Here is a 10,310-nt window from a genome sequence, read left to right on the forward strand (position 1 = left end):
GGTCCGAGCGGGGCGCAGGGTCGGGGCGTGCAGCGCCCGCCGCCCCGAGCGCTTTATGGGCGCGACTCCTGCGACCCGCGCAGCAACAAGTTAGGGACAGCAGCCACCGCACCTCCAGGAGGGGAAAGCGAGAAAGAAGTGAGGTCAGTGCCGCGGTCGAGAAGCCGGGACTTGAAGGGAGGACGGAGCCCGCACAGCTGTCCGAGCCCGGGGCCGGCAGCAAGCCCCACCCGGCCCCGGTTTCTCCGTCTGCGAAACGGGGACGCAGAGTCGGAGCCGGCGCCAGGCAGTTGCTGCAGCTGCAAACGGCCGCACAGCGCGCCGACCGGCACACGCAGCGCCTGGCTGCCCCGCGGGGCTGCGCGCTGGAACCGCGATCCAGGACCGACCCAGGCACCCGGCGGGACCCTCCATCGCAGCGGGCACAGGGGCCGAAAACCAGGACACCAGCAGCGCCCGCCGGTCGCAAGGCGTGCCCGAAAGCCGGGTAAGGGGGCAGCGGCGCGGCTCCGACCTGCAGTCAGGCAGTTTAAGGACGGGCGCCCTCAGAGCTGCACCCGAGGGCGAGGACACACCGGGCCAGCTCTGGTCCGGGGAAGCCTCAGCCCTGGCTCCGGGCCTGAGCTTGCGGCGGGACATGCTCCTGTTTCTGGGCTTAAAAGACTGGCTCCGGCTGGGCACATCAGGGGCCGGTCCATTCAATGTGGAGCACACAGCCATCCCAAGGACCATGGGGACCAGCTCCAAGATCTGCCTTGGGGACAGAACCGCATGCAAGCTGGGCCAGCACTTTCCTTTTCAAAAGGCGACTGAATGAAACACTGGGGAACATTAGCCTCCAACACACACAGGAAACCGCCAGTGCTGCAGAAGAAATCGCCACAAAGCTGTCTCTAGGTGGAGAATATGAGCCCTTTCGTCCGGTTTGAACTATTTACCAAACACACAACCGTCATCCCCAAAAGTCCTGTTTCCTGCGGGCTGTGGAGCACCACCGTGAGCGAGCACTTCCGCGGCCCTCAGAGCCAGGAGGCCACTCACCGCCCACGTCCACCCTCTGGGGAGTTACATGTCACTGGCAAGGACAGGCGGAGAGGAACCAGGCAGGTACTTGCCATCGGCGGCACAGCTGGCTCGTGGCTGAGCGGGAATTTGAGCCTGTGGTGTGGCCAGGACAGCTCCTCCAGGCTGGGGTGGGCTGCTCCACGGAGACGCCCAGAACCCCCGAGGTCAACCAGGAGGGGCCCTGCACCGAGGTCATTTCTGTCCTTCTTGGGGCCCTGATGGTGAAGCCTCCAGAGAGGGCTGCCAGGAACAGGCGGGGGAGGGGAGGAGGGAAGACAGACCCAGGCACAGTCCTCGCTCTGCCCCTTCCTGGCTGCCTGACCCTGGGCAGGGTGACCGTCATCCCCCCAGGTCTGGGGACTCTGCACAAACTGAGCTATTGAATCTTCAGGCCTCCCGGAAGTTCTGTTGTCTCCTCCTTCTCCACATCACCTGACTGCGACCCAGGGGGACAGCCACGCTGTGCCCCTCCCCCTCGCTGGAGGCCGCAGTGGGGGCTGGGGGATGCAGACCCCGTCCCCCGCCCCCCGCCCCGGCAGTTGCGTGGTCCCAGGAGCCAGCACAGTGGGGAGAGCAGAGAGCAGGAATTGAGGGGCTACTTCTGGCTCCAGGATCGGCAGGAGCAGTGGGACCCCCGAGAGCTGAGGGGTCCAGGACAAGCCCCCGGGTCTGGCTGTCAGGCCATGGCCGAGGTCTCAACACGGCGCCCAGCTCCTGTCTCAGGGCCTCACCCACCGACAAACCCAAACCACAGTCCTCCCGTAACGAACGTGACTTTCATTCTCCGACATCGTTCCCGAGGCCACGCCGGGTGCCAACAGTCCCCGAGGAGGACCCATGAGCCCCACCCGCTCCCACCCTGGTGTGGGGGTAAACTTAGACTTGGAGAACCTGGGGCAGGTCTGTCTCTAATTTTGTTTAGAAAGGAAAGTAGCTGTGATATGAGAGGTTTAATGAGGTTAGAAACCTAGAAGGAAATGGAGTGGGGATAGATTATCCAGAGAAATAAAGGCGGCAGCCGCCGGAGAGTACGCTGATATTAAATATCAGGCTTCCAAACCAAATATATATAATCCACTTAGGGACTTACTGGTGGTGTTCAGAGGCACATTTATCCAAAGCTCATGGTTCAACAGCCAGCATTATAACTGCATCTGTCATCGTCATGGAGCAGGAGGGTCCCTGGAGGGGCTCTGCCCAGAACCCACCCATCAGTAACTGCCCCCCGGCACTGTGGTGCCAAGAGACAGAGGACGCTGCTGCCTGGAAGCTGCCACCCCGCAGGGGACAAGCCCTCGGCACGGGCTGCAGAGACCTGGGCAGCGTGGCTGTCACACGGACACCTGCTGAGAGCCGGGGACAGGGCGGGCCGCGGGCATGGCCTGGAGGAAGCGCGTCTGAGAGTGAACCCAGGAGCCGGCGGGGCAGAGGAGGGGTCTCAGGGTTTGCCACAGCCGCATGGGAGTGTGGCCTCGCCACGGAACAGCCGTGGTTCTGCCGCGTGTGATGGGTGTGAGGCGAGGGCACCGTGGGGCTCAGCAGCCCACGAGAGCTGGGAGAGCAGCGGACGCCAGCGAGAGCCCCGCGGGGTCAGCCCGCTCCCTCCTTGCCCACCAGGAAACGGCACTCCTGTGCGAAGCAGCTGTGAGCACCCTGCACCTGACGGACGCCCGGCCCTCGGCCTGGGTGCACTGCGGCCCACCCAGCCCTGCAGGCTCCCTCGAGCGCCTGGGCACCCCCAGCCCAGGGAGGCCTCTGGGTCAGCAGAGCTGGTGGGTGTGGCAGGGGTGGGGGCAGAGTCTGGTCCAGCCCCGCTGGGCCCGGGGTAAGTGCTGGACGCAGACTGGGGGCGGAAGCGGCTGCCAAGGCTCCAGCGCCCTGTGCCGTGCGCCGCTAGTTCTGGAAAGGCTGCTGGTTCACAGCCTCCTGGGCCACGTGGGGTGGCAAGATCGGCAGGGAGAGGCCGGCGGGGCAGAGCCCTCACCTCTTCCCACTCACTGCCACACAGCCGCACTGCCCGCCGGCCAGCCCCACGCGGGAGCCAGGCGGCCCGGGGTCAGGCCCTGGCTTGGCACTTGGGTGCTGGGTGGGACAATTAAACTCTCCAGGGCTCAGCTTCCTGCTGTACACAGCAGGTGCTCAGTAAATGGCTCCTATCATCACCCATGTGCTCAGGAAAGCAGGGCCTGGGCCTTCGGGAGGGGGTGGGGCGGGGCCCCTCCCAGGACACCCCTCACCCTGTGCACCACCCAGTGAGGAGTGAGGGAGGCTCCGGGGTCTCCGTCCTGGGGGGCACTGCTGTCTGCACCCACCAAGCCCTCTCTGCTGGGCCCCTGCCGCTGTCCCCAGCCCCTTCCTGCTGCGGGGATCACACCTGTGCACACCTACACCCCGCAGGCTCCCCACTCAGCACCTGCTTGCGTGGGCCCCTCCCTGGGGGCGCCGCCCCCCGTCTGTGGCTTTCTGGGTCTCTAGGGGGCTGTGACATGGCCAGGCCAGTGCAGCCATCAGCCAGACCCTCATGTGGTGGCAGGAAGGCCAGCCGGAGCCAGGCACCACGCTGGGGGAGGGGCTGTCCCAGGGGAGGGCCCGGGCACCCCAGAAACCCACCCTCTTCCTCCGTAAGTGTCCCCATTCACTGAGCCTGCTCTGAGTGGGACGCAGGACCCTGGCTGTCCTCATCTCCCGCATCCCGCTGTGTCTCCTCTGGGCCTCAGCTCAGAGGTGCTGTCCCCCTACCCCAGGCCCGAGACCCGGCACCGGCCCGTCTGTGGCAGGAAGTCACAGTCCCCCGAGACACCCCCGTCCTACTCCCTGGAACCTGTGGCAGAAGGGACTTTGCAGCTGGGATTAGACTGAGAATCTTGAGGTGCCAGGATGCCCGGTGCCCAGTGCCATCACAGGGCCCTTATGGGAGGAAGGCGGGGGCGGAGTCGGGGGATGTGACGACGGGACGAGAGACGCAGTGCTGTGGCCAGGAGCCAAGCAGCGTGGTGGCCTCTCGAGCTCGTACGGGCGGGAAATGAACTGTCACTGGAGCCGACACCTTGGTTTCAGCCGGATGAGACCATCTGGACTTCTGACCACCAGAGCTGTCATCGGCCTGTGCTGTTTTGAGTCACTGGGTTTGTGGTGATCGGTTACAGCGGCTGTGGGACACCGATACCCTCCCTATGCCCCTGAGTGTGTGGCATCATGGCCTCAGCCAGAGCCCACTGTCCCCTGCTGGGACCAGTGCGGTAGCTGACTGTGCCTGGCTCTGCCCTCACTGGCTGTGGGACCTGCCTGTCCCCCTGAGACCTTCCCCTGAATCAGTGCTGGTGGGACAAAGGCCACTCCTGGGCTCTCTCTGGTGGTCACGGTCTTGGTCCTCGAAGGGACCCACAGGTCCACACCCTCAGCCTCTGAGCCTGGCTGCAGTGCAGCGTGAGTGCCCAGCGAAGGTGGGCCTGCTGCCGGATGCCAGGCTCAGCACGTGGTCACACGGAGGTGAGCCCAGAGGTGAGCAGGCCCCCGCTGCATGCGGCCGGCTGTGGAAACCTCCGGCTTCCCTGGGCCCCCACTGCGGTCCAGCCTCTGAGAGGTGAATGCCCCACACGGGAGCGTCCAGCCCCACCCGTCCCTCAGTCTGCCCTGCTGTCCTCACAGCTCTCAGACAGCACCTAAGAAATTTAAAGATGAGAAGACAGAGGTTCAGAAAGGACCCCAGTCAGGCAGAGAGCTCCCTTGGAAGAGGGGTCTGCTGGGGAGGAGAGGCAGGTGTAGGTGTGGAAGCCCACCCGGCTGTCTGTGTCCTGAGACAACCACAAGAGCATCTGCCACGCCTCCCACGGACCAGAGCCCACGGCGGCAAGGAGCCCTCCCTCCACCCAGGCCGCAGCACCAGGCACCACCGTGACCCCGTCTTGCAGACAGAACGCTGAGGCTGAGGGTGGCGGCTGCCTGTGGGGTCTGCCCCTCCGCTGTGTCCGGCCCTGTGCTGCTGCGGTGTCTGCCGTCCTCCCCGAAGGGCCCCTCTGCCTCCCTTCCAGACGTGCCTGCCCCAGCGTGGCACTTTGGAGGAGGCCTCGCACTGGGGGTGCCTCCGGTGGGCGGCTGCAGACGTCCCAGGGCCGGGGGTTGCTGTGGCCGCTGGCAGCTGGGGAGGAGTGTGGCCAGCTGGCCACCCGGCCGGACCCAGCAGGCTGCCTGGTGAGCCCCACACAATTTTTCACCCCATATTTTTCCAATAAAAAAGCAGTTAGACACCAACCGCAGACTCACGGAGGGGCCATCTGGCCGCGTGCTCCGGAGCCTTCTGGCAGCGCTCGCTGCCTCCCGCCAGCTGCCAATGCTGGAGCGCAGGGCGGCGGCGGCTGGCGGCCTCCGGGGCAGGGTCCAGAGGGGGAGGAGGTGCTGGGGCACAGTGGGACGGCGGTGAGGGGGGCTCCTGTCTGTCCACTTGGAGGGGAAACGTCCCCAAGTGTCTGCACCGTGACTCGAAGCAGAGGCCAAGGCAGGTGGCTGGGGAGTGGTGGCCGTGGGGGATGGGCAGTGCAGAGGGGCCACCGGCCTTCCTCCAGGGCTGTCCTCGGCTGGTGCTGGGGAGGGGCCCCGGTGGCCTGCACAGGTGACCCTGGACGCGCTCGTGCCTGGCGGGGCGCAAACTCCACCCTAGTCCCAGGGGCTGCTCCCCGCACTGACGCCCCAGCCCTGCCACGCGACAGTCCCGGCTCCACGGTGGGGCAGGGCGCAGAGAGCCAGGCCTCTGTCCCCGTGTCTTGGTGGGGACAAGGAGCAGGCGGCAGGGAGGCCTGGCGGGTGGCTGAGGCTGCTCCTGCCCTGTGCCTGAGTCCCCACCAGACACTGGGTGCCAGGGGTGGGGCCACGCCCCACCCAGGCCACACGGGGGGCTGAGCGAGTTGGCGCACCTGGGCACAGCGCAGGCAGGTCTGTGGCTTCATTTGCTTTCGCCAGGGCGGGTCCCTGGATCGGGGCAGAGAGGCAGCGCTGTGGGAGCCCCAGGCCGGGGACCAGGAACACGGCACTGGCCAGGTTTGCCGGTTCTGTCTCTGTGACGCGGGGCTGTGTGCCGAGGGGCCGTGCCCACAGAGGAGATGGGTGCCGCACAGCCGCTCCGAAAGCCACCGGGGCCGGCGTTCTCCCCCAGCTGCACAGGGGGCCTTGGGAAGAAGGAAGCTGCCAGTCTGCAGACTGCCCCGACCCCATTCTAGAACTCCCTCCTGTCGTCCCCTCGTCCCTCTTGCCCAGACTGGCACAGCCCAGGGAGACTGGTCATGTCCTGGCGGGCACACAGGAGCCTGCCTGGGGCAGTGGCCGCTCAGCTTCTTCTCTGGAAGGCGGGGTGAGGGTGGGGGCCCCGGCAGCCTTCCAGCCCCCAGAGTCCCCTCCCCTCCTCTCTCTCAGAGCCGCCCTCGGCTGTGCAGAGCGTTTTCCCCGAAAATTGGTTTTAAATTAAAGCAGGTGCTGAGGGGACGAGCCGGCTCAGCACTTTCCCAGGTGCCCATAATCTAATTTCATTAACGAGATCAGGACGATGATGGCTCCTGTCTGTGGCTGGCGGGGAGCCGCCGGGCAGGGGCTGGGTGCGGCCGGCGGCTCCTTGTGGGGTCCCCCCCGTGCGTCCCCGACACTGTCCACCCACGGGATGGGTGAGAAGGGGGCACACTGCGTGGAGACCCTGTGGCCGCAGCAACCCAGGCACCTGAAACCGCAGCCCCACCCTGGCCTGGGCGCTGGTCCACACGCAGCCACCGCACGGAAGGAGCCAGCACAGACCCGGCCCCGGGTCTCCATGACGACGTCCGGGCATCTCAAACCCCAGGCCTGCTCCATCCCGGGCCACCTCGGTGCGCTCCGACACCCCGGCCCCCACCGCCCTTGGCCACGAAGCCCCTGGGCTCAGAAAGGGCCTGCCGGGGTCTCCCCACCGTGACCAGACACAGGCCACGGCAGACGCCCCTTAGTCCGCCGCACAGACCTGCCCACGCCGAACGCCATTCCACCTCGCGGAAACTTGCCTGAAAACCAGAGTCAGCATCCAGCCTCTACTGGCCTTGGGCAGAGCGCCCTCGCGCACACGGCCCTGCCTGGGCCTCGGCTGTCCCCACAGACCCACGTTCTCACTGCCCAGCCCCCAGGTCTCTACAGAGCGGAGCGGCTCCCGGCCAGGACGGGCAGCCCCTCCCCTCTGCACACGGGGCCCACAGATGACCAGGGATGGGGGGCCCTGCACCCCGGGGGCTGGTGTCCAGCCTTGGCCTCGGACCTGCAGTGTGGACAGGTCCAGGAGAGTCCCAGCAGGCTCTGGGCCTGGAAGGAAGGCCCCAGGGCAGGCCTGCCACGGCGCTTCCGAAAGGAAGTGGCTCCCGGTGGCTATTCCTGAGCTAAACCGAGCTGCGTTTAAGTGCTGGATTAACGGGGCTTTATCCTGCTGGAACTTGGAGGCTGACCGTGACGTGCTAATGTGCTGCCATCGGCACGAGTCTCCGCTTCCTGGGCACGTTTACGGCCCTGGCCGGGAAGCCCCAGCGACACGGCAAAGCCCTGGCCCCTCTCAGGGCTCAAGCCCAGCCCCCCGCTGCGGCCAGGAGCCGGGGCCGGGTGCACCAGGCCACCCTCCCTGGGGAACCTCTGCCCCCCGGGGCTGCATTCTGTGGTCAGAGGGGACTCGGGTGGCCCACGGCCCTGGTGCCGCCACACCTGAGGAGGCCACAGCCCTGCACGTCCACTGGCAGGGAGAAGCCCCCACAAAACCCGACCTGACGCCTGGGCCCCAGGCCCAACCCGGCCCGAGTCCAGGAGAGGAGAGAACTGGGCTTACCTTGTCGTCCAAGCCGCTCTCGCTGTCACACTGCGGGACAAAGAAGAGAGCAGTGAGTGAGGGCCCTGCACTCCGCGGCACCCCCCGCCCGGGGCTCGGGGCGGCCAGGTGTGGGGGCCGGTGTCGGGGGATGTCCGCAGGCCAGCGGCCCACGCTGCAGGGGCTGCACTGGCTGGACCCCGATCAAAGTCCTTGGGTGGACGGACAAAGAGGCATCACCAGTCCGACCTGCCCCTGGGGTGCACCGGACCCTGATCCCCCAGGACCAGGCCCTGCACCCCAAGGAGGCCTCCGCAGCCTGCACCTGTGGGGCAGCCTCGCCCCACCACGCAGGAACCTCGCTCCACACCCCAGTGCTTTGTGAGCCCAATGGGACGGGACCCAGGGACGGCTGGGAGACCTGGCCTTGCAGGGGCCTGGGACCCCGGGGTCAGGACCGCCTGCGGCTGGGGTGGGGGCTGCGCAGAGGGAGGGGCCCCGCCTCACAGCACGCGCTCCGGGTTAGAAACTCAATGGCGCGATTGGACCCAGCTCAGCTGGTTAACGCAAGATTGTGACAATCGAGAAAACACATCTTTGTTTTCCATTTTCAGTAAGCAGAGCTTTAGAAAGAACATACCGCTCTAGAAACCACAGCAATTTTCCCCTAAAAGAATTAAAAGGAAGAAAAACTCCTTCTCAGCAACTGCAACTATGATGCGTTCCTGTCGAATGAATTACGTTGCTGAGAACGAATCTCTCCAGGACGCACGCGAGGTGGTCGGGCGCCCAGACGGGCTGGCCTCTGCTGGATTAGCCGGGTGATTGAACCTTACTGCCTCCGCCACGCCCCAAGGTTGAAGGCCACAGTGTTCTCAGTGACAATTTCATAGAGTTGGCAAAAGACACTCACTGCAGCCAGGAAGTGCCACCTCCGGCTAGTGACAAGTGACAAAGGAGGGCTTGAAGTGATGACCCGGCCTGGGCCCCTGGGGAGGGAGGGTCCTCCCTGAGCCGACAGGCTTCGTGTCGTGCGGCCCCGTAGGCCGGGCGAGACCCCCAGGGCAGGAGGCAGCGTGGGCCTCTCCTGGCTGCACAGCCGTGGCCCAGCCCTCCCCTGGGGTCCCCAGTCCGGGCGTTTAGGACGAGCAGCCAAGAAGGGCCTCACTCTCCGCTGGGCATAGCAGGCGCCGTCCCCCCGCACCGGCCCAGCCACACGTCTGCAAAGGCGTCAAGGGTCCCTCCCCGGCCCAGAGGTGGCAGGTGCGGTGCTCACGGAGGGCCGGGGCCCTGGACCCCGACACCTCACCAGCCTCGCAGGCCTGGGTCCCTCCTGGCCTCAGCCCTCCCTGTGGAGCGGGCACGGCTCAGGGCTGAGATGCCTGCTCTGATGCCGCACTGACCCCCCCATGCTGTGCAGCCTTGGGCAAGTCCCTTGACCTCTCTGTACCTCAGGTTATGCCTCTGTAAAACAGGGACAAAAGCCACTTACAGGGTACTTGTGTGCTTTATCTGAGTGAATATGTGCAAAACACCAAACAGTGCCAGATACGTGGTACAATATATACGTGACGGTGTCATCCTCCTCCCCACCATCACCATCCTCACCATCATCCCCATCAACCCCATTCTCATCACCACCATCATCATCACAATCATCTTCACCACCATCACCACTGTCCTCACCATCATCCTCACCACCATCATCCTCACCACCATCATCCTCACCATCATCCTCACCACCATCCTCACCATCATCCTCACCATCATCTTCACCACCACCATCACCATCCTCATCCCCATCACCATCATCACATTCTCTTCACCATCATCATCCTCACCATCATCATCTTCATCACCATCCTCATCCCCATCATCACCAATCACGCTCATCATCCTCACCATCACCCTCATCCTCATCCCACCGTCACCTCCATTCTTACTGCCTCCCTCGAAAGCCAAGAGCGAGGAGCCCCCTCTTCCCTGAGTGGCTGGACTCCCACCTGGGGATTTTGGGAGGTAATCTCGGCCCTGGCAGTGCCCACTCTTGTCCGTGACCCTGGCTTACCTGGGACCCCCACACCACTTCAACCGGGAAGCCTGGGGGGTGCCAGGTGACTGACGAGTCGCCGGGGGAGCAGGTGCCGCCCTAAACCCTGGGCCTAGTCCCTCCCTCCTGCTTGGTTTGGCCTCATTCATGATTTTTCGCATTTGCTGCCAACATTTAAAAACCTGGAGATTTCTCACGAATGCTCACTGCTGCCTCCTATTGACAACGGGAAACCACATCCCCACGTGGCAGCTCCCGTGGCTCCCGCCACCTCCCCAGCTGCCCTGGCCTCGAGCCCCAGTGCCTGGTCACCCACGGAAAACGGCCCACCCAGCCCGACCAGCACACCCCGGAGCCCGGCCTGGCCTCCCTGTCACAGCAAGACCCTGTGCA

The 10,310-nt window shown here is 65.2% G+C and overlaps 1 protein-coding gene across 1 annotated transcript in view; it reads right to left on the reverse strand.

The window, feature by feature from the left end:
• The window catches only part of FBRSL1 (fibrosin-like 1), a 71,946-nt gene that overhangs the window by 15,024 nt on the left and 46,612 nt on the right, over nucleotides 1-10,310 (reverse strand). The window contains exon 5 of the mRNA XM_012657246.1: nucleotides 7,889-7,918. Coding sequence (XP_012512700.1) covers nucleotides 7,889-7,918 — 30 coding nt within the window. The remainder of the gene's footprint in view (nucleotides 1-7,888; nucleotides 7,919-10,310) is intronic.

The sequence above is a fragment of the Propithecus coquereli genome, unplaced genomic scaffold, assembly GCF_000956105.1.
Source record: "Propithecus coquereli isolate 6110/MARCELLA unplaced genomic scaffold, Pcoq_1.0 Scaffold535, whole genome shotgun sequence".
Lineage (NCBI taxonomy): Eukaryota > Metazoa > Chordata > Mammalia > Primates > Indriidae > Propithecus > Propithecus coquereli.